This window comes from Pseudopipra pipra, chromosome 1 (genome assembly GCF_036250125.1).
Source record: "Pseudopipra pipra isolate bDixPip1 chromosome 1, bDixPip1.hap1, whole genome shotgun sequence".
Lineage (NCBI taxonomy): Eukaryota > Metazoa > Chordata > Aves > Passeriformes > Pipridae > Pseudopipra > Pseudopipra pipra.
The window spans coordinates 34952644-34975801 of NC_087549.1; the positions used below are offsets into that span (position 1 = coordinate 34952644).

At 35.7% G+C, this 23158-nt stretch overlaps 1 protein-coding gene across 2 annotated transcripts; it reads left to right on the plus strand.

The window, feature by feature from the left end:
* The first annotated feature begins 1025 nt into the window (after positions 1 to 1025).
* PPP1R42 (protein phosphatase 1 regulatory subunit 42) lies at positions 1026 to 22443 on the plus strand. 2 transcript variants are annotated; one of them, XM_064651423.1, is made up of 9 exons: positions 1026 to 1231; positions 2398 to 2598; positions 4495 to 4661; positions 5097 to 5235; positions 7838 to 7954; positions 12934 to 13051; positions 14345 to 14473; positions 15659 to 15810; positions 22309 to 22443. In XM_064651423.1, the coding sequence occupies exons 2-9, from the start codon at positions 2470 to 2472 to the stop codon at positions 22345 to 22347; spliced, it is 990 nt and encodes a 329-aa protein (XP_064507493.1). In that variant the 5' UTR covers positions 1026 to 1231; positions 2398 to 2469; the 3' UTR covers positions 22348 to 22443. The 2 variants fall into 2 exon arrangements, with proteins under 2 accessions (XP_064507493.1, XP_064507501.1); XM_064651431.1 differs by having other exon boundaries at positions 1027 to 1231; positions 14345 to 14452.
* The last annotated feature ends 715 nt before the right edge of the window (positions 22444 to 23158 follow it).

The following is a 23158-nucleotide window of genomic DNA, read 5'->3' on the forward strand; positions in this document are numbered from 1 at the left end:
GATTTCAGCACAATTGCTGAGCTGGGTTTATTAGTTTCTTTCTTATCTTGGGAGTTCGACCAGATTGCTTCATGGCTCATAAATTCTGCATTCTTTGCATCCACTATCATTGGACATCCTTTTTTTCAAGTCTTGTTAACCTCCCTCTAGGTATGAGATCACTGAAGCATGTCAAGCCCTAAACTTTAACAAGCTAATTCTACCAACAAGTAATCTGTTTTTCTAACACATAGACATCACTTGGAGCTTGCTTGTTAGCTGCCGTTTCACAGATTAAATCTCCCTTCTTGTTGATTAGGCTTGAAAGTATACAAATATCAGACATCAAAAAACATTCTTTCTTAAGAAAATTCTTACATATTTCACATTTTACTAGAGTACTTTGTGCAGGCTTGGGCACCACAATATAAAAAAGACATGAAGCTGTTAGATAGCATCCAAAGGAGGGCCGTGAGGATGAAGGGTCTGGAGGGGAAGCCTTATGAGGAGCAGCTGAGGTCACTTGTTTAGCTTGGAGGAAACTGAGGGGAGACCTCCTAAGAGCCTACAGCTTCCTTGCAAGGGGAAGCAGAGAGGCAGGCACTGATCTCTTCTCTCTGGCGATGACAGGACCAGAGGGAATGGCATGAAGTTGTGTCAGGTGAGTTTTAGGTCAATAAAGGTTCTTCATCTAGAGGGGGTGGTTGGGTACTAGAACAGGCTCCCCAGGGAAGTGGTCACAGAACCAAGCCTGACAGAGCTCAAGAAGCGTTTGGACAATGCTCTCAGGCACATGGTGGGATTCTTGGTGTGTCCTGCGCAGCGCCAGGAGCTAAGCTTTGATGATCCTTGCGGCTCCCTTCCAACTCGGGATATTCCGTAGTTCTACGTACACGGCCACCACAGAAAACCACCGGCCCGAGGCCGTCGACTGCGCAGGCGCAAAAAACCCCGCCCCTGCTCCCTCTTGTCGGCGCTGATTGGGCAGGGAGGGCGCGCGCCGCGGCCGTTGGGGGGAGCGCCCCGCCCCCTCGGCCGTTGGCGTGCGGTTGTCGTGGCAACCAGGGGCCAGCGGCTCGCGCTCCTCCGCCTGCCGCCGTCCCGGGCCGTTGGCGTTTCCTCCTGGGACGGACGGCTGGAGGAGATCCCGTCCCCCACCTGCCATCAAGGCCGCCTTCCCGCCGGCCGAGCTGGGAGGCGGTTGGTGGTGGGGACGGGACGGGGAGAGCGGTGTGAAATCGTACGGCTGTAGGTAGGCAGGAGCTGGGGGACCGAGGGAGGGAAACCTGCCTGCCTTTCCTTCTGTTGTTACTGCTGGGTTTGGAAGGAGGTCTAAGAAAGGGCTCTGAAAGGTATTTTTTATTTAAAAAGCAAGAAAGAAACACCTTTCTCAGTAAAAAAAAGCAAGCAACCCCACAATGTCCTCTCAACTTTCCTTCAGCCCCTTTTAAAATAAAAGTAAAAAGCAAAACCCGCGTGGATAAAGGGGAGCTGCTGAGCTTCAGCTTTGTTTAGTAAGCAAGGAAGTTCTTCTGCCTTTGCAGCTTCAATTTCGACTTTTCCTCAGTTTCTTCTAAATGTAATATTGGGCAGGGAGGATTCTCCGTCCCTTGGCTTATGTGGCTGCGTGAGGTTTAGCACTGGGATGCTTTTTGGGATTGGCATGTTTTTTGCCGTCTCCTCATTTCTTCTAATACACTGATGTAGGGTGTCGTGTATTGGCTAAAATATATAATGTACATTAGATTATGTAGTGGCAAAAAAGGCAACGTTTTTCTTCTGAGTTATTAACTTATATTTGTTAGGGTATTTTTATCCCCAGGCTGTTTCTGCGTCCAGTTCAATATTAGTATATTGCCGCCTTCTCTCTCCTCTATACCCTGATTTATAAGCTCACTTGGAACCATAGTCAAAATATGAAAAAAAAAAAAAAGTTGTTGTTGTTATAAGAGCCTTTGCAGTGTGGAAAAACTCAATTTTTCACTGTGTAGAACAAACACACGTGCAGTTGTGTGCATGACTAAAGTGCTGTGCAGATGTGTAAAGAGTATTGTAGCATAATATCACCTCTCACAGCCTTAAAACCTGCTGTAGAGAGTCTTGTATTTTCTGACAAATAATTAGGTTATGAGCTTCCATTAATTAGCTACTTACATATTTCTTAAGTAAACTTAAGCAAACTGAAACAACCAATCAACTATAACAATGTATTTTAAATGCTTTTTAACCCACCAAAAGTTTGAAAAATTGCCAGCAAAAAAAGGAGTAGATTTCTACAGCAGCAAAGTGCGTACATAACTGTGTCACTGTAAGCAAAAAGGGAATGGGTGAGGAAACATCAGATTTGAAGTACACATGTAAGCTTTGTTGAAGATCTGGGATACAAGTAGTAAACCATCTTCCTTTTTTGTTTTTAAGGAATTTTGTAAAAAAACTTATAAGAGCACGTCTTAGAAGAAGCGGTAGAGCAGCTTGACCTATTACAGAACTATGGTTCGACTAACACTGGACCTCGTTGCTAAAAATGTTGGTCACAAGAGTCGCAATGAAGACAACTTTGGACAGTATCTGCAAAAAATAACTCATCTGAATTTGTCAGATAAAAATATAGACACAATTGTAAGATTTATTTTTCATTCCTTTTAACCTGGCTACTGAAATGTTTTGTAGTTACTGTTATGCTGAGTTGGTTATAGTTGGGGAGACAAAAAAGCAAAGCCAAGTTTCCATTTTATAACAGTTATAGTATGTTTTAACACTTCTATTGGCTTTCAATTAGGCTTTAATAATGCATCTGTTTGGGAGCATGCTTCAGCATTCACTGCTCCTACTGTGTGGAACACTACTTATATGTAACATGTTGAAACATGAAATGCATGACATTTGAAATGTGAAAATAAACTTTTAGCTGTAACTTTTAATATAAAACATCAAAGTGACTGTAACTCCAACAGTCTGCAGGAGTTCTTATTATCAACATGACACTTGTTTCTTTATGTGGCAAGTCTTGCTGAAGTATTTTACTTACTTGAAACTGCAGAAATATATATTATCAGTACACTGTTTTTGCCATTAATTAATTAAAATAGAAATCCACAAAAGCAATTACACAAGAGAGATGAAGTGTTAAAGTGAAGTATTTTTTGCAGTATTTCACAGAACTATTATATAAATATGCAGTTCTTAAACAAAAAAAAAAAGAAGCAATTTACTACTTTGATTATTTTGTACAATTCCTATTTATTGATGATTACCTTTATAAAAAAATGATCTGTGGAATAGAAAAGATGTAAGGAACTAGTAATTTTGCAGATCAGATTTTCTGTTAAAGAAAGCAGTAATGATATTACATACTATTAAGCACAACACTTATTTTTGTTAACACCATTATTTTTGTAGTCTTGGAAATTTTACAGAGTTGTTAACTCATAGCACAATCTTTTCAATCTATCTGTGATTTATTCCTTAGATTTCAGAGGAAGTCTGAGAAAGGAAAGGGAAATTCAGGAACAGGATATAACCTGAGTGAGGTTAACAAATTTGGACTGGTGTAGTGGCTTTTTCAAATTAGTCAGGTTAAAAATCTGCCTTTTTTTTTTTTTTTAAATTGCTCCCTAGGGATTACTCATTTAAAAAATAACCCATGAACTTTTCGTTTTCAAAGACTAAACCTACAAACTCAACCCAGTCTTCCTTCCTCTGAGTTTAATAATAGGAAATTTATACAGGTCCCGAATTAATTCAAATTGCCTCAAGATACTGAGTACATTTTGAAACTGCTGAACCCTGAACAACTGCATTGTTGTGTATCGTGAATTTCTGCTTTAAAAGTGTGATTTCAGTCAAGAAGAAATTACTTGTTCTGTATGAACAGATCCTTGCAAGCAAATGGGTTTGTTCAGCTCACTCTTAGGAATGTGGATAGCCACAGCAAGTTACTAATTGGATCAGATCATTTGATGAGGACTGGCTCATCAGATGCCACAGTGAAGTTTTACAGAAACCTTCATAAAAGGTGTGACCTTATAGTTGTTTAATAGGAATACATTCAAAGACACTCAACATTTGAGTGCAAACTCAGGCTCAGAAACATATCAAAATACATTGAAGTACAAGGGTTTTGTATAAATCAGTATTCCTTTGCCAAGAACTGATTTCCATTACATCAATGAGGTTTGATGGAGACAACTACAGTAACAACTATGCTTTTCTGAAATCCACCTTATGAAGGCAGGGAAGGTAATGAAATCACACAGGATGTGGTGTACCTGCTCATTATGTCTGTAGTCCTCAGCTTCTGTATGGCAGAATAGTAATGACAAATTTCAGTCTTAAGGCTGATGATTGCTGACACTAACTCAGTTTTTCCAGGAAAAATAGTGTTTAAAAGTGTTTGTTAAAGGTGAAAATTTATAAATCGTGCAACAGAACTTAAATATAAGAACAATCAAAAGCTTCCCAAAGCAGGCATTGAGTGAACATTATGTAGCATTAATTTGTAATTGTTTATTTCAGGGTGTCCTCTCTTTCTGTAAAAATCTAAAGGTTCTATATTTATATGATAACCAAATCAGCCAAATCCAGAACTTGGACTTTGCTTCAAATATAACACACCTTTACCTTCAGAACAATTGTATTTCAAGTATAGAAAATCTCTCATCACTGAAAAAGCTTGAAAAACTGTAAGTTGAAAAGAATGTATTTGTTTTACTAGTAAAAACAATAGTTATTTCACTAAGAAATTTTAAAAAATTATGTAGCTGTTAAGATCCTTTTAGTTCTTGAATTCTGCTTTTCAAATAAAAGTAACTGCTTATTATTTTTTTATTAAGTGTTCTGTGTTGTAAGTAATGACATACCATCTTTACATATATATTTGCATTTAAATGATTTTATTTTTTCGATCAATAATAATAATAATAGCAATAGATAAAACTGCTAAAAAAACCCTTGGATCAGTTAACTGAATGTTCTACTCGTATGCTAGGTTCTTTCCTTTTCTAATTTCCAAGTATTATTCAATAATACTTTAAAAATATTTTTCTTAATATATTGAAGCGTTGTGTTTGCTCTTACTTTCAAAGGGTATTAAATCTGTTTTGGGTTTTATTCTGCAGGTATTTGGGAGGCAATTACATCACTGTAGTAGAAGGTTTGGATAAAATAGGAGAAATAAGGGAGCTACATATTGAAAGTCAACATCTCCCTCTTGGTGAAAAGCTTCTGTTTGATCCGGTATCTCTTAGGTCCCTGGCAGTAAGTAAATTTTGAGAATTTCAATGAGCCATTAATCAGTGGATCAGTATTTTTAGAAGAACTGATTAGGACTTGATCACTCTGTGTTTTCCTTTTCTGCCAATTGGTGGCATTCTTTCAAGTTCTAACAAGGAGATCCCACACCAATTCTCATAAAAGCTGGTGGTCCAGCAGATTCTACTTCTTCATTTTTTTATTATGAAAGATGAAAATGAAAATAGAGAGAGGAAATAAGGAAGTATATAGATGCCCTATATCAACAGAATGTGAATAAACTAAAAAAGGGGTAGGAATTTATCATTCTTAGTTTTCTTAGTCTATTTAGTTTGTAGTGAATTAGTTTGTTGGTATTTCTCCAATTTGATTGTTACACATTTTATTTACTGCCTTTTGTATTCCTCTCGAGAATGTAATGGAAAAAAAAAGCTCAAACAGCTTTTTTTTCCTGGATAATAAGAACAACATATCAAAAGCATTCTGTTTTAGTTCTGCAGTTTTTCTATATTGTGGTATGTCATGATTTCAGGAAAGTCAGCTTTTGAAGTTGTCTTTCAATATCTTAGTTGCTCAGAAAACATAAAATGTACAGTTGAAGAGGTTAAAGAGGAGGCTTTAGTTGCTAATGGATGTAGTTCTATACTAAAAAAAAAATTCCTCTTGCTCTATTTCCCAAAGTGTAGTCAGTACTCAATGAGCATTTTTTGTGAAGATAAAGAACTCACTGAAAAGTGAGTTCTTTTGTTCACATGTATATCATAAACATTTGGCCTAGCTCTAATTTCTTCTCTTTTGAGATTAAGTAATCCAAGACATGTATTGCAGTTTTTCTTTCATAGAAATGAGCCATTACTGTGAGAGCACTTGTACTATATTGGAGAAATTGTCAAAGAAGAGGGGGATTATATAGCAATAATCCTCCCAGGGTAATAATTTATAATAAACTCATCCATGTTTTTCAACATCCTGGCCTAGTCACTTGCATTTTGTTCTTTATGGCTTTTACTTAAGGCCTTTTGGTGTGGGTTTTGTTTTGTTTTCTAGGAAACACTTTGCATTCTTGACCATGTAACATCTTTGTGGAGGCTAAATGTAGAAGAATTCTATTTTGTCCTCTGAATGCTAAGTGTTTAGACCCTTTTTAAGACATCACTTTTTACTTCATCTTCTTCTGTCTGTTTCTGGCTCTTAATGCTGTCAGAGATGAAAGAGCCAAGAGCATGAGGCCATATAGCTCTCTTTGTACCACAAGCAAATGTTTTGATGATGACAATGTCATGAATCTGAGGAGATTAGGTTTATGAACTGGGTGTATCAGGATGATACTGGTAATTTCTGTCTGCAGTGTAGATCTTGGTCAGATTTTTGAAGGGGGTTGTTTTCCTGTATACGCTGCTGAAATAGAGATTTTCCAACTAATGGTAAGTCCCATACCTTGTATAATTGTAAGCTTACTGTATTAGGTGTCCCTTTTCATTTCCTAGATGTATAAACTTCTTCTTTCTTTTATGTCAAGCCTAATTTAATATGTCCTGGGATAAACACCTGAAACACATTTTGTTTTTATCTAAAATGTAAAAATATCTGTAACTATTGCTTGTTACAAAAGGCAAAGTGCATTATGTGACTCTCTATTGTTCCAAAGAAAGTTAAGGATCAGAGATATGTATGCCCAAAGGTTTGTAGGATCAAGCCTGAAAGAAAAACAGTGTAGTCCAGGTGTTAAATGAGACTATGTGGGTATCAGATACAAGCTTCAGCTCTATGCAATTCATATGCAGTCTTGGGGCCCCCAACATAAGAAGGACATGGACCTGTTGGAGCAGAAAGGATCAGAGGGCTGGGCAACTGTGAAGACACGCTGAGAAAGTTGGAGTTCTTCAGCCTGGAGACAAGAAGGATCTGGGGACACCTTGTAGAAGCCTTCCAGTACCTGAAGAGGGCTTATAAAAAGCTGGAGAGGGGCTTTTTACAAGGGCATGTAGTGATAGGACACAGGATAATGGTCTTAAGCTGATTGAGGGCGGGTTTAGATTACATATTAGGAAGAAATTCTTTACTGTGAGGGTGGTGAGGCACTGGAACAGGTTGCCCAGAGAAGTTGTGGATGCTCCATCACTGGAAATATGCAAGGCCTAGTTGGATGGGGCCCTGGGCAACCTGATCTAGTGGAAGGTGGCTCTGCTTATGGCAGGGGGATTGTACCAGATCTTTAAGGTCCCTTTCAACCCAAACCATTAATTCTATAAAATGCAGTCAATTTCCATGACTGTTTCATACTTCAAAAATAGAGTTAGTAGCACTTGCAGAACTCTGGAAACCATTTGAACATGTTTAAAGTATAACAAGCATTCAGTATTTACTGAGAATTCCTGAAATAATTGAGAAATAATCTTACTTTGGTTTGACTTCAAAACCAAAATAAATTGCGTTTTACAACAAGATAGCCAACATAAAACACTCTGTGAGGTATGTGATAGTTGTGTTTGCATGTTTCTGCTTCATATGCTTATTCATCCTTTAAAATACTTTTCTGTAAGAATGTACAACTTGACTCACATATGACTTAAAAAAAATATTTCTTTTTCTGCTTTTCTTTCTTCAGAAATCTTTATCTGTATTGAATATCAGCAATAACAACATTGATGAATTAGAGGATCTGGCAGTTTTGGAAAATCTTTCTTATCTTAAAGCAGTTGACAATCGACTTCAACATATGAAGGTATTAAAATAAATCTTTGTTATATCAAGTATGGGTGATAAGAAATTAGTCACATTCATCTTTATCACTAAATATAAGAGTAGAAATAAATTTTACTTCTGCTGTTACTGAACCTTTGACTTGTCAAGCGATGCTGTTTCTTCTCATCCAGAAATCTTATTGAGATTAAAAATGGAGAAGCATTAATGTAGGATGTCAAAATTTATATTTTTATTAATTAATACTAAAATGAATTGGCTTAGATAGTAACCCAAATCACGAAGACAAAGCCTTGATTAAAATAAGCTCTTTCATTACTATTTCTACATTCTATTTCCTTAGAAAAGTTAACTTTCATTGGTTAGTAATTATTTAAAAAATTGTTCGTATTACTTCTTAGAATACTTAATATATTTTTAACAGAATGTAACAGAATTTGGCAGTTCTGTTTACTAATGAGGAGATTGCAGTATTTGGTGTGCATAACCTTTAAATAATCTAGGTCAATATACTTTATTTGGACTTTATTTTCTATACTTTAATATTAAATGTTGAATGGTGCATATCTGTTTTACTAGAGAACTATTTCAACCTGTGTTTCTGGCTGGCAGTTGTGATTGAATTCACGTCAAAATACAATTCGTGTAAGTTTTTGCTGAGTAATTAAAACCACACTGTATCAAAATAACAGTAAGCTTTTTCAAATGGACAGTTTCTCCAAAGCTTCCCTTTTGAAAAGGATTCCTTTTCTAAATAAAACATATTACAAATATTTTTAATTGGCTCTTTCTTTTGTATAAATAAATATACTTCAGTTGTGATGATCTTAGAAGAAGATTGTTTTAGGCAAAGAACCAATTAATTTTAAGAATGAGGATTCCAGTTTGGAGAGTGTTTTCAGTATCTCAGAGGGAAAAACGGTATGCTCTGAAACAGAATAAGGAGAGGTCAAGAAGACTGCACTATTCAGTAACTGTGTATGTATTATTTAATCATTATTAAATTTCATTATTTAATCATCAGGAAGATCAGAGTTAAATTTGCCCAAATCAACTAGACATGTAGATTTCTATGTTATATAGTCACAGCTTTTGAAAAATTATGTGGTTAGCATTTGAGTTTGCTGCTGCTGTCAGTTACACTATCAAGCTCTGGTATATTTTCAAAATTACTGTCCTGTGTGTTTTCTAAACAATCTCCAAGTTTTGAAACATATGGAACAGAGAGGATATTTCTTTTCATATGTTTGCAGACCTGTAAAACTAATGAACATATCAAATGTATTTTCCATACAGTGTAACGCACGTGGATATCCATCTTTAATTAAAACAATTACTGTGTTTTAAGAGATCACATTTGAGTAGGCTCTACTTATCACTAATATAAATTCTTAAAGAAATAAAGACCAAACTGTTGAAAAAAAGCATTAAGCCATGCAAAGTATTTTTTAAAAAGTCAGTTTTAGCTCTGCGTAATGTAAGAGTCTTTAGCTCACAGTAGGCATCTAGCAAGAGAACAATCTTATACAGCCACTGACTGTTCAAAAAAAATAGCTGAGGGAAATTCTGAGTATGTTTCAATATTTTTGCAACCCTGAATTTCATGATTCCATGGCTTACATTATTCTACAACTGTGAAGGCTGAAAGAATTTGAGAGGTGTACAGTTCTATGCACTTCATTGGTTTTGTGGGCTGAACTTGTCACACAGAGCAAAGGCTCTTTCACTCCCACACAGGCTGCCTCCGCTCTCCTCCCTCTTGCCCCTCTGTTATCAAAACTCTGATGTGTACCTGTTTCTCATGCCAAAAGCTCTGTGTCCACTGTTTTCCCATTCCTGCTGTCCCATCACTGCCATTGAGAACATCCCTGGGAATGTCTGGCATTGATCAGAGATCATGGCAGTGCTGCATGACAGGGAAGTGTCAGAGCTCTGTACCCAGCTGTGCTTCACCCAGTGGGAAGAGAAGCTGTAGAGGAGTCATCCGTATCCGAGTAGGGCTGGTCAACAGCAGGGACCTGTGCAGCAGAGGTAGATGGCTGCAGGAATAACATGGAGTCTTTTTAAAGGAGGAAAATGTGAAGGGCATAAGAAATGCACAAAATGCAATCTTCTTATGTAGACTTTTCGCACATTTGTGTATTTAGTATAATTATTTTATATCTAAACATTTTTCTCACTTTTTTCACTTTATTATGAAAACCCATATTGTCTTGCTTTTCAACTATGCCCACTTGATTTCAGAGTAGTTGAAAATTAGGACTAGTAAATTCAATTGCTTAAGCTTCTGGCTAATTCAGGGCTTTATTACCATAACTAACAGACATAAGGACATATGACCTTGTTTCACATGACTGAAGTTTATGTAATGCAGTCTGAACAGTAGACTGAAGTAAATCAAGTAAATTTTCTTAATTAATGCAAAATAACTATGACTAGCTACCACATGCAAAAAGCGTGTCTTAGGTCAGTTATCAAGAACATAATTGATTTTAATAGAATTGGCATTTCTTTATTTTCTATTGCTTGCTACTTGATTTATTTATCCTTTTCACTTTAGTCAGGATCCCCAGGTCTTCTAGACTGCAGTGTATTTGGGTTGGAATAGTGAGGGAATTTTTTAAAAGCACTATATCTATTAAAAAAACCCCCACAACTATTCCTGTTTGCAAAAAGCCAGAATATAATTTATTTATTAATTAAATTAGTTTTGAGAACTAATTTTGTGTGTTTGGATAGATAGAGAAAATACATCTAGAAATACCTGTAAAAATCTGTATTTCACAAGTCTTTAATTTATTCAACCTCTGCTCAGTATTGATTATGACAAGAGGATATCACAAAAGATGAATTCATTCGCTTCAGAATTGAGTCGGGAACAAGAGAAAAATTATAGATTTTCTCAAATAGATTATGACAGGTAATCAAAATGGTGACAAATTGCTGTCTCTAGATGTATCGGGGCAGTTGGACTAGACGTTTCCGATAAAAAATGGAGCATACTGGTCAGATACCAATTCTTAACTGACCATCGTTAATTGGTAAGAAATTGCCAGCACTACAGCTGCCTACTCAGGCACTTGCCCTTCCCCCTCTCCCTCCCTCCCCATTGGAATATAATTTGCTCGTCAGTATTTTGTAGCAGACCTCAAAGTGATAGCATGACATGATCATTTATCAAACGGAGCCTGCCCAGAAGAGTGTCTGGTCCCTTTAGTACAGCTTATTGAAAGGCTGGGATGTGAAAGCACTTTATTAGAGACAGGAAGGCAATGAACAACTAGAGCGTATCGAAAGGGTAATCATATTTCAGCACAGGATTAGTGCACTCTTAGATAAACATACACTGGAGTAAGCATGTTCTGGGTCATTTATCAAGTAAGTAACAGCTAACAAAAATCTTCAGGATTCTGTATACATTCATCAAAGTTAAACTGTATACATTTTGTTTCAGTAATAGACAACTTTGTGTTGCAAAACTATTACTTGAAAAAATTATTTCTAGTGAAATCTAGAACACATTACAGATTTCAATGATAATGATGAAGGCTCAGGTAAGAATAAATAAATACATTTGCTCAATTATTTTTCTTTTTTAATAAGTCTAGCCTAAAATACTTCTTTCCTAAGCTGTGTTTGTGATTCAGTGTTAGCACTTAAGCTACAGGGGTTATCATGTTGCTGTACTGATGCGTACTGATTAAGCTTCACTGTTCAACATTATGAGAATTATTAACATTTCTTCATGTAGACTAGTCCTCAGAGTTTCTTGCTTTGTTTTATCAATCTCGATCCTCACAGAACCAGACTTTTGCTCTCTGTTTTACTAAAAAGACATTATTATCACTGAATAACAATATGATGATATCACCATCATCATTGACAGACCAAAAATTAAATGGTTTGGAGGTGTGAGTCTGTACTGCCACTTTCTCTTCCATGTGATTTTTCTAAACGTATGTTATATAACCCATAGAAATTTCCTAGGAGGATTTTCTACCAAGAGAGAAGAGCCTGCAAAAGCAGAATTCTCCCTGCTTGCATTACCCAGGCAATTTTCTAGATTTGGAGGAACTAAGAGATGCCTACATTGCTAGGTACTTCATTATTGGCATCAAGCTGCAAAATTCTACACACTTTGCAGTTTAGAATCTGTCATAGCATGATTTGTAGATTTTTCTAAATTATTAGAGCAACAAAAGTTCTCTCTCCTTGTATTTATACAGATTGTTTTGAATGCCTCCTTAACCTTTTCACATATATAAGGAAAGCCTATCAAGAATGACAGTTAAATGAAATTTTGGAAAGAAAGTATTTCAGAAAGTAGGGTATCTCAGTAGAAGGGACCGATCTGCTAAGCTTTGCATGCTTTTAACGTGAATTTATTGTATTTAAAAGACAGAGTAGGTCATACTGCCCTTGGGTAACCAGACAGAAAGCCAGATGGAGAAGGGTATATTTCACAAATTTCACTGTTTAGGCCAGTACTGTAACTGACCACCCACAGTTATGTAGGGGGGATTACTGTTTCTCCTGTAAAATACATACATATAAAGAGAGAGGCAGTTTACTGTAGCTTTTTTTTTTTCAGTCTGTTCTTTATCTGTATAAAGTATTTATTCTTCCACACGCTGATACTCTAAGGGCTCTGTGAGACCATGGGGATGCATTAAGAGACATTACATATCATACAGATTTTTTGGTTGGTAATTCCTCGGCATTAGGTGCTTATAAGAGGGATTGAAGTGGTCATTTTCCATAGCTGACATAACTGTATCCTTAAAAATGCAGCTTCTTCCAACTGCATCACCATTTCTTCTGTGTGATTATGATATATTCAGTGGATGTTATGCACCATGCTATTTGAAAATGTACATTCTTAATGTGCATATTGATACATATGAATAGTCTCATTGAAATTATTTCTGTGTACAGGATTTGGGCCTGGCTGAACAAATCACATTACTATTGAATTTTGTTTTGTTGTTATGTCAATTGCAGGATTTGAAGGTTGTGTTAAACAAATGGACAAAGCTACGCAGAATGGATCTTAGAGGAAACCCCATCTGCCAAAAACCAAAGTACAGGGACAAGGTTGTAGTACAGTCACAAACTTTAGGTAAAAAATCAAACCAATAGCCCACCCATAACCCCCACTCTTTTAGAAAACAACTGATACATTAATAGTTCTTGAATTGCACTATGTATGTAAACACAGTTACTGCTATAGAAATTTATTTCAAGTGATAAATTTTTAATTTATGTACAAAGCTAAAACCGTTTATATAATCTACTTCACAAACCATGTTGTTTGATTTTTGCTGTTAGTGGTAGTAATTTTTTTTACAATAGATGATCGGTGAGATTGTTACAAGATAATAAGACTTTTTTTGTGTTCGTATTCCAGATGTAGTGAAACTGATTTTCAAAGACAATTTTAATCTACTCCCCTATCAATCTGTAGTAGTTGCCTAGGTGTTTGTTGTACAGTGCCAGCTGTACAGATCCTACCTTACTGTGTTTGAATTTGTTATATAACTTTTGTCCTTAAACTTAAAAGCAATTTACATTTATGTTATGAGTGTATTTGTTAATCTTAACCTTACATATCCCGTTTACATTATTATTATTTTGATATAATTTTAGCATAAAAGGAAGAAACTTATTCTTCTATACCTGAATATTCATACTGTAGAAATAGGTTAAAAAAATCTGCTAATTTTTTTACTTTTTTGGATAAAGGTGGCAATTATCTTTCAAGTTGTAATTATAGAACTTGGTTTTTCTAAGAGTACAAAATATCATCCATTAAGAAAAAGAAAAAGCCTATCTGCACAATCAAAATAACAGTGCCTTAGGACACTTCTAATGCAACCAAAATTTGTGGACATGTGAGGTACTTCATTTGGTCTGACTCAAAAAATGCAGATGCAACCAATGAAACACAGAGTGTAAACTTGATGGCACCTAAGTGAGTAAAGTTAACCTTAGAGAGCCAAATCTGTGTGTCTGTCTTCATGAGCAGTAGGACTCTGTGATTGCTAAGACGTAGTTTCCCTCTCAGTCTGAGTTTCTGTGTCTTATCTAAATCTTGTGCAAGAGCATAGCTTTTTTTCAGAACTTTCTATAAGGTGCTGCATGTTAACCAAATCTGAAATATATATATATATTTCCCTTGAAAGTTATAAAAATAATAGATGTTTCTTTTGTAGTTAAGACGTGTTAACTCACTCTTGCAGCTTGAATATGAATATCAATCTGTATTGGGTATTTTTTTTCTTTACCAGAATGCTAAAAAAGAGAAAAAAAGATTTGAAGGGAGCATATATAGAACAACTACATATTACATACAGCTTTGTAGAACCCTTTAGTTAACTTTATATCACAGAAAATGTTCGCTTCTTGTTGACAGAATCCCTTGATGGGAAAGAAATTAAAGAAATGGAAAGACAGTTCTTAATGAACTGGCAAGCCTCCAAAACTGCCAGGAAAAAAAGCAAGGAGAGAATGACAGATGAAGGTACAGTCTATGTGCAATTTTGTAAGCAAACTAATCAATTACTTTATGCTTATTTACAATATTATAGAAATAATAAAATAGCAGTTAACAATAAATATACTAAGAATGAGACTTGTACCGGTGCTGACTCCAAAACACAGGAGTAGAAATTGAACTTTTCCAATATAAATTTAATTTTAGCACTAATTCATGTGGTTTTTTTTTCTTTCCATCCCAATCTCCCAGAATTATGGAAGGGAGGAGCTAGTACATTTTGAGCGTGTAAATACTTAAGTTTGCTTTCCATATTTAAAGAAAGTGTTGGGCATTCAAAAGAAAACATGCATGAAATACATCAGACTTTTAAAATCTATTTGTTGATACTTATTTGATCTGTGTAAATTGCCAGTCCTTTTAAAGGCCTTCACGAGATACATGACTAGCAGAAGTATAAGTTTTACACTTGGAAAGAAAATAAATGTTTGGGAGGTAAAAAAGCCTTAAACCCTTTTGGGGGCTTAAAAGCAACATGTTTTTGAAGTGGGAAAACCAATTAGTAGGTTAGTTTTGAAACGGAAGGAAAACCTGAAGTATAATGAGATTTTTTTTAAATTGTGGTGTAGTAGTGGCTGTTACAGAGTTGACTGCGTGTTAAAAAATAAATGACTTAATAGCATATCTTGCCATCTTGCAGAATTTAGAAAGAGACATTAGACTTCAAATTACTCAAAATGGTTTGAATGACCATAATTATAGAATAAAATTGACGACAGTTACACTGTTGCTTTCGGAAGATAAACTAATATGTTAGTTTAGAAGACACGAAGTGAAAACACTGCCTGTCAGCCCCAGCCCCCAAATAATTGTAATCTGCTCAGTGTTTGGAAGCCGTATGTGAATGGCAATGGTTCTAAAATAGTCTTCTGAGTAACTACTGATATAAAAAGATGCTATGTAATTGAATTTACTCCCTTTCAAATAACTGTACCTGAATGGGAATACCTGCTTTAATATTCACCTTCATCAGTGTTTGCAGCACCTTCCATGATTCCATACAAAGTTTTCCATTCTCAATTATCAAATGCAAAGTAATTTACCTTGAGGCTTATTACACTGTTTTCTATAACAAGATATATTGGAACCTATTATCAATCACACTGAATATTAAATAGATATGGTTTGACCTGGGATATTAAATTAATCCTTTTTTTATTCTGTTTTCTGCAGCTGATTCTGAAACATCTCATCCTACTCTTGCCTTTCACCACAGTCACTCTGTGGAAGAAAAACCAAATTTTTTAGTTTTGTCTCAGAAGCAAAAAATTGAAAGAAAACCTCTGCCAAGAATCCGTGAAAGAAAAAGTCAGATGAAAGCTCAGGTGTGTTCCTTAGACATCTTCCTTTTACTTCTGTTATTGCTTGTACAGCTCTTGCTGAATCAGTTGGAAAATGAGTACAGGAAGGTAGAATTTAATCTGAAATAATTTTTTTAACCATGTTATATTTATTGTCTTTATTTCTTTGAAAGACAGGGTAATAGATTTCAGTTTCTGGTTATAAATCCATAGACTAGCTAACAGTAGTAACTTCAGTATTACTGATTTCTGTCATATGCATTTGATTGTACTATTTTTCTACAAAGGTAAAATAATATCAAGTTAATTTTGATTAATATCAATTGAAGTTAATTTTTGGAAGTACAGTTAAGGTGTCAGCACTATTGGAGAAGGGTGATCCTGTGCAGAGGAGAAACAATCACTTTTCATCATTGCAACTTACTTCTAACAGACATGTGTCAGTGTATTATATATTTGATTAGCATTTTCCTGTAGCATCAACTCAAGAACATGGAGACAATCAAGAAAGAAAAACTCATGTGTGTGCCTTACAGACGTTTAGACACTACATGAATTTAAACAATTCAGAATTTATGATAGGTATTCTTTACTCATAGCCTTGTGCACTCTAGTGCAACTGTTGGTGGGAATAAAATCTGCTCATAGGCGTTTGCAGTTTCACCTGTAGTAATAGTTTAATTTGGTATTTGGGATCTAATATCACTCCTTCCAGATTTTTAATGATATTTTTAACCTAACTGTTTTATTATTTACCAGCTGAACTGGCCAACAACAAAAAAAATCATCATTTATGCAGTGCTGTAGATAAAATAAATAAATAAATGTAACCGACGCAAGTATTCTTTTGTAACTAAATTACTAAATGTAGCGTTCTATTTTACATTCAAATTAGACTTTATTAGTATGTTGGACAATTTAACTGAGCGACATTTAATGCTATTTTATTCTTGACAACTTACCACTTTCCATTCCATCAGTTTTCTTCCTTCTGATTATTTGTTCCAATTAAAAATAACTGCCTTTCCCTTAATAAGAAGGGAAGAAGAATTACAAATCACAAAGCTGCTCTCTTTCAAAGGATCATTTTTGTCCTTCACATCGCAATGGATACATTCTGACCTGAAAGGAAACTGAACTTGTCATATATATGTGCCTGTTCTTGAATTTTTTTCTTGCTTCAGAAAGCAGTGGAGCAGTTTAAAAACAAGAACTGCAGGAACAATGCACTAGTTCTCACAAATTAGTACTACTATTAGTACTACTATAGTGAATAGTCCAGGCTTGTGAGATTTAGAGGGGCACAGACTAATACTCATGTCATACAAACATGTTTGTGGGGTTTTTTTAATTCCATTATGAGTTTATCCACATGGTTAGTGTTCTGTCAGCTTGCATGTCATCTTTATTAGCATCCAGTCTTTTGGTCCAGACTGAGTAAAACTGCTTTTCATGTACCATTCCCCTTAGTCCTAAAAAAGGATGGAACATGTCTGTACAGCATCTTTTCTTCAGTGTAAGACCTTCTGCTATCCCGTGAGATAAATCATTCTGATTCTGCTTTACAATGTTGAAAAACTGTCCAGTTGTTGAGCTTCTTTGCTTGACAAAAGTTATTTTAGTCTGATTCACAGAAAGGTTAGGAGAAACTACAGTCAGATGACATGCATTTAGTATTTTCAAAAAACTTGTGAGAATTTTGTCTTAGATGCTGAAGGTTTCCGTACCTTACAATTTCGTGTATAATCACTGATCCTGAGATGTATTCTAATCTTGTTAGCAGAGGAATTCCATGGAAACCAAGAAGTCTTGGGAGTTAGTTAAAGGTTTGTGAATTCTTTAGAATGTTTCTGGGAGGAAAAAATACCCTCAAAATACAGAAATATTCATTCTCAGAGTATATGCATGTATGAAAAAATGACAAATCACAGTATTCCCTTGTCAGATTCAGTAATTAGGGATATACATAAATGTGCCCATATGTAAAGGAAGGAAATTTCGTCAAACTGAACAAATACCTGTATTGTTTAATTGAAATTCAGTATTGTACCAAAGAAATCAGTGAATTTTAATCTTATCCTCTATGTTAGTCAAATAAATTATTTGAACAGATGTTTCCTCTTTCCCTATACATGCTAGGTGATGTTTGACCTTGGCAACTGAAAAACAGGCATTAAATACCTTTTTAACCTACATCTTAGATCCACTGAGGATTGCATATCACTTGAGCAATGAAAAAAGCCAGTTATTACTAGATTACTGAAATGTGTCATTAATCTTTCTTTTTTTATAATATAAAAACAATAGTAGTATTGGATTTTAAGTCAGTTTTGAACATTTAGAGAAAATTATGGATATTGGCAGGAAGTAATTAAAAGAAAACAAATCACTTAAATATTTTAAAGATACCTAATACCTTGCAATGAGATACACCATTATAAATTTTCCCAGAGTAGAGAAGTTGTTGAAATTTTGATGTTGTAAACTTAATCTGTAACCAGCAGTTTCTGCCCACATTTCTTTACTCATGGAATTAAATACTGTGGTAAGTATTTGTAGAACTCGGAATGTGGTGGGAAAGTCACCTTTTGTCTCTCCAGCATATGTTATGTGATTAGCAGTACGGTAATATCTTTAAATTATATAGTCAGTACATAATGAGGACACTGGATTGTGTCAGCTAATCATAAGCCACTCTGCTGCCACCATACACATCCTGCATAGTTCAAGTTCTAGTCCAGATGAAAGGAACTTGCAGTGAGCAATGTTATGTACATGTTCTGCATGTATACTGGGCTTTTGTTTATATGAATCTAACCAGCATTATAATAAATAGAATTATTAAGGCCTGTTATATGACAGGTTTTTGTGGAGGGCTGATACTGAGATTTTAATGATGTATACTCAAAAGATTTACAATTGTATGCTTATTTTACATTACAGAACATAGTTTTCTCATTTGAGAGGGCAGTGGGGAAATAAATCTTGTTCTCTTACTGAATATCAATTGCAGCAAATCTGAAAATTCAAAAATAAAAAGTATCCTCAGCCTTGGCTTCAGGAAAGGAAGAAATACAGAGTTAAGATACAAACCAGTGCAGTTTTAGCTCCACACCCTGGAGCTCCTTTTAGCTGCTGAGTATCCCACAAGCACTCCAAATGTATTCAGAATTAGGTGCATTAAATATTTGGAGATACCAGCTGGAGTGCTTTGGCAGAGCCTAGAGCATGTTTTGAATGGACATGGAGTGCCTTTTCCAGCAGCTACAGCCCATCTCACTACCTTGCATTGGTGATGGTGTTGAAGGAAAAATGTAAACATCTCCTTAGTGAGGTCTAGAAAGTATCAATCAGCATTTAGTGATGAAGGCTGGGGAAGAGAAATGTAAGGAATTTACTTGCCGTTGAATTATTCAGCCATGACATAGGATATGGAAGGAGTTGCTGCAATGCTTAATAAAGTGTAAGGATAAAGAGATAAAGTGAAGTTCTGAAATTAAATAGTGTTGCTGAAGCAGAGCCATTTGAATAAAGTCAAGTATTAGCAGTTTCTGGTTACTGTGACTCATGTAAGGTCTCAGCAGGCAATTCAGCCAATTGGTTGGTTCCTTTTCTTTCTGGAGAATATGCACTACTTGTAAAGGTGAGTATAAGTGCTTTCACAGGACCATAACTGACATTACAATAATGTGTATCTTCATGGTATTTTCGTATCCATGTTTCGTATCCACATGCGGGACCCATGTCCATTCTGCCCATGATCATTCATACTGTTCATATACAAGGAAAAATATAACTCTGTTACCACAAACATGCAAGATGATATACAAATGGCATTGTAAACTTTCAGTAGTGGTAATTTAACAAAACAACAGAGAAAAAGTAGTTCTAATATATGCCAAATCTGTGGTACTTAACACTGCCACATCATTCAGCATCCTAAAGGCAGTGAAAAAAGGCATCCCTTTTTGACCATGCCCACGCCTCCCCGCTCCAGTTCTCCATGCTGCTGGCTGTGCCCAAAACTGAGAAGGAAAAATGATGTAAACACACAGAAGACATGCATTGATAGACCCCCTGCACCCTTGAAAGGAATAAATGCTTTTCAAAATGCAGAGAGAGAGCACACATCTCCTGGTGAGCAGATAGACCACACATACTCTTACATGTCTGGCTGACCATATATATCAGATACACTTGATATATTGCCACTTGACTGGCAATCTGGCAGGAACACATTTGCTTGCAATAGGCAGCTTCTTCTTTCAGGAAATATGGGCTATTTCCTAGACATTTAGAAGACCAAATGGCATGTGTGACTTGTCAGCCAATAGGTCAAAAAATTACTGGGGCACATGTGGGTATGCAGGCTCTCATACACTTTCAAGAACATTGAAACCCTTCTGGTTTTTTCTGTTTGAAACCTTCTACATAAAATACATGAATATTTAGAATAATTTAGATTAGAAAAGGCCCCTTAAGATCATCAAGTCTAAATGTAGGTCCGTTAACATTTTAAACAGAATGCAGAGAGGACTACTCAGTGATTTTAGAGTGAATTGCGTCTTATAACTGGCTCCATCAAAATTGTATCAGGAATGAAATACTATTTTAGGATGTTAAATGAAAAGCAGACTCAAATCTTTGCATATCTATTTTTCGGGTGTTACTTGTTCACCCTAATAGTTAACTATATAAATGAAGCATTCAGTATGAAGTGTTTATTTCTTTCCTATCCTTAGATCTTTATATGTATAAGTCAGTACTTTTAGACTACTGTTGAGATAAATCCTCAAAACTTCATAATGTTTTTGGTCTGCTCCATTAGCATTGCACATTTTTTATTGTGTAACTAATTTACAAAATTATAAAAATCACGTTTGTAAAACACACATATGAAGAAAATAAAGAAGTAATGCTATATTTTCAGGTTTTTAGAATACATGCCTGCATGGGAGACTTAAAAAGTAATTTGAGGCTAAAATAAAGACTGCTGCTTGAATAGGGATATATAAGTAACTTCTGTAATAATTTCAGTGTAACTCAGGTGAAGTCAGTTCCACTAACTTAATTTACTGCAATGATATAAATACTGTTTCAATATTTGCCTTCCTGTATTCTGTCACATGTTGTGTAGGCGCACTCCCTTGTCTGAAAAGTTGAAAGCAGCTGCTTTAATAAACCTGAGGTGAGCAAGGTGAGCTGCTACATTTTGGAGGACAGCATTACAGTCACTAATTGCTCCTCAAATTCACTTCCATCACCTTGGGATTCATCCCATCCAGTTGCAAAGACTTGGATATGTCAGATTTGCCTCAGTGGTTCCTAAATCGATCATCATCTACTGTTGGTAGTATTTCTCTCTACCAAAAACTGTTCCTAGAACCCAGGAGGTGTAAGACCAAGCCTTGCCAGTAAAGATTCCGATGCTTTAGAGCTTCCATGGTACTGTTGGTGTGTTAGAATTACCAAAAGGAAAAAAAATTAGGGCATCGGCACCTGAACACCTCCCCTTGGTACTGCTCTGATCAAAATCAGAATATATGGATAGATACATAAGCTTTATAATCACTGTGTATACCCACAGTGTCTGAGTTACTGATCTGAAGTTCACATTTGAACTTTAGAACCATAACCAATGAAAAAATCCTATTTTTCTTAATTATCACATTAAAAACAGTGCAAGGTGTAAGTTAATTTAATGTGGTATTATTTCTTTATATATGCAGGTATAAAGCAGTACACAGGACTGCCTGTGTATATAGCTTTTTATAAATCTACAAAAGCCACACAATTCAAAAGTTCTGAGATAGGGGCAGAAAGGGGAAAAATACAGCCAGAAATGACTGGCAACATCTTTCTAATCTCTTAATTCTGAGCAGAATTAAGTGCTGCATCAAAACAAGGTAAATCCAAGCCAGTCATGAAATGAGCCATGTAATAGGCTAATACTTTAACTCAGAAAGAGATTTGAAGCAATAAGCTCAGCCTTTCTTGAAGAGTTAATGTATTAGACTGCCACAGTAATCACTAATTACATGTCCAGTAAAGTTGGGTATAATCAGTTACACTTTGTAGAAAAATGTTTTGGAATAAAAGACCGAGTCCTATCTGGTTTCATTTATATGAACTTGAAAATTATCAGTAAGTATTTGATACAAACTTATGTGGAAAAAATGTTAACTATCACCATTTTTGTCTGTGGAAAAAGTCAGTCAATTTTGTAATAAAGGAATGTACAATACCCCAGATGGTCAGATTATGTCAATTCAGAATAGCTTGGCCCCAGGTTTGACACTGGAAAAAAAAAAAACAACAAAGGGTTTTCACTGCATCAGCCAATAACCTTGCAATAGGTAAAGGCCTTTTTTTTTCATCAGCGGCTTTTCATAACACTGCTTACGAATTTTGTAGAAATGTTGAGTGGTCTCAGGAAGCACCAATGACAACAGGAGCAATGGGGGCTTTTGTGTGGTTCTGATATGAAGATCTCATCTATCTTCTGTGATCTTTCTGATGTAGGTTGAGGAGGCATCGAAAGTGAAGGCAGAAGCAAGTTGAATTCTAAAAGCCAGAAGTTATGAAGGATGTGAAGATTTGGCCATTACTGGATTTTTTTCCCCTCAAAGTTTGCAAAGAAAGATACTGGTGTCTCTATGGATATGTTATCTGTGTCTTTTTAACCTCAAAATCAGACAAAATTAAGTATGTTTAACTTCACACTGCCTTCTAAGAACATTCAGAAAAATAAGGGGACTAGTTATTTATTTAGAAGCAATACTTTGTATCAAAAGCATGTAAAAAACATCTGCAAGTGCAAGGTTAAACTGATTGCCTAGTTCTTAAACTTCCTCAGAAAATGAGCTGGTTTTAGCCAGTGCCTTACCTAGTAGCTGCTTCTTTCCATATGTGATACTCAGCCATTGCACAGAGGCACGTGCATAGTAGAGTCATAGAATCATTAAGGTTGGAAAAGACCTCTAAGATCAAGTACAACCTTTAACCTAACACTGCTGTGTTCACCACTAAATCATGTCCCCAAGCACCACATCTGCAGATGTTTTTTACACTTCCATGGATGGTAATTCCACCACTTCCCTGGGCAGCCTATTCCAATGCTTGACCACCCTTTCAGTAAAGAAATTTTTCCTAACACCAAATCCAAACCTCCCCTGGTCCAACTTGAGGCCGTTTGCTCTTGTCCTATCACTTGTTATTTGAGAGAAAAGATCAACCCCCACCTCTCTTCAGCCTCCTTTCAGATAGTTGTGGAAGGTGATAAGGTGCCCCCTGAGCCTCCTTTGCTCCAGACTAAAGAACCCCAGTTCCCTCAACCAGTCCTCCTAAGACTAGTGCTCCAGACCCTTCACCT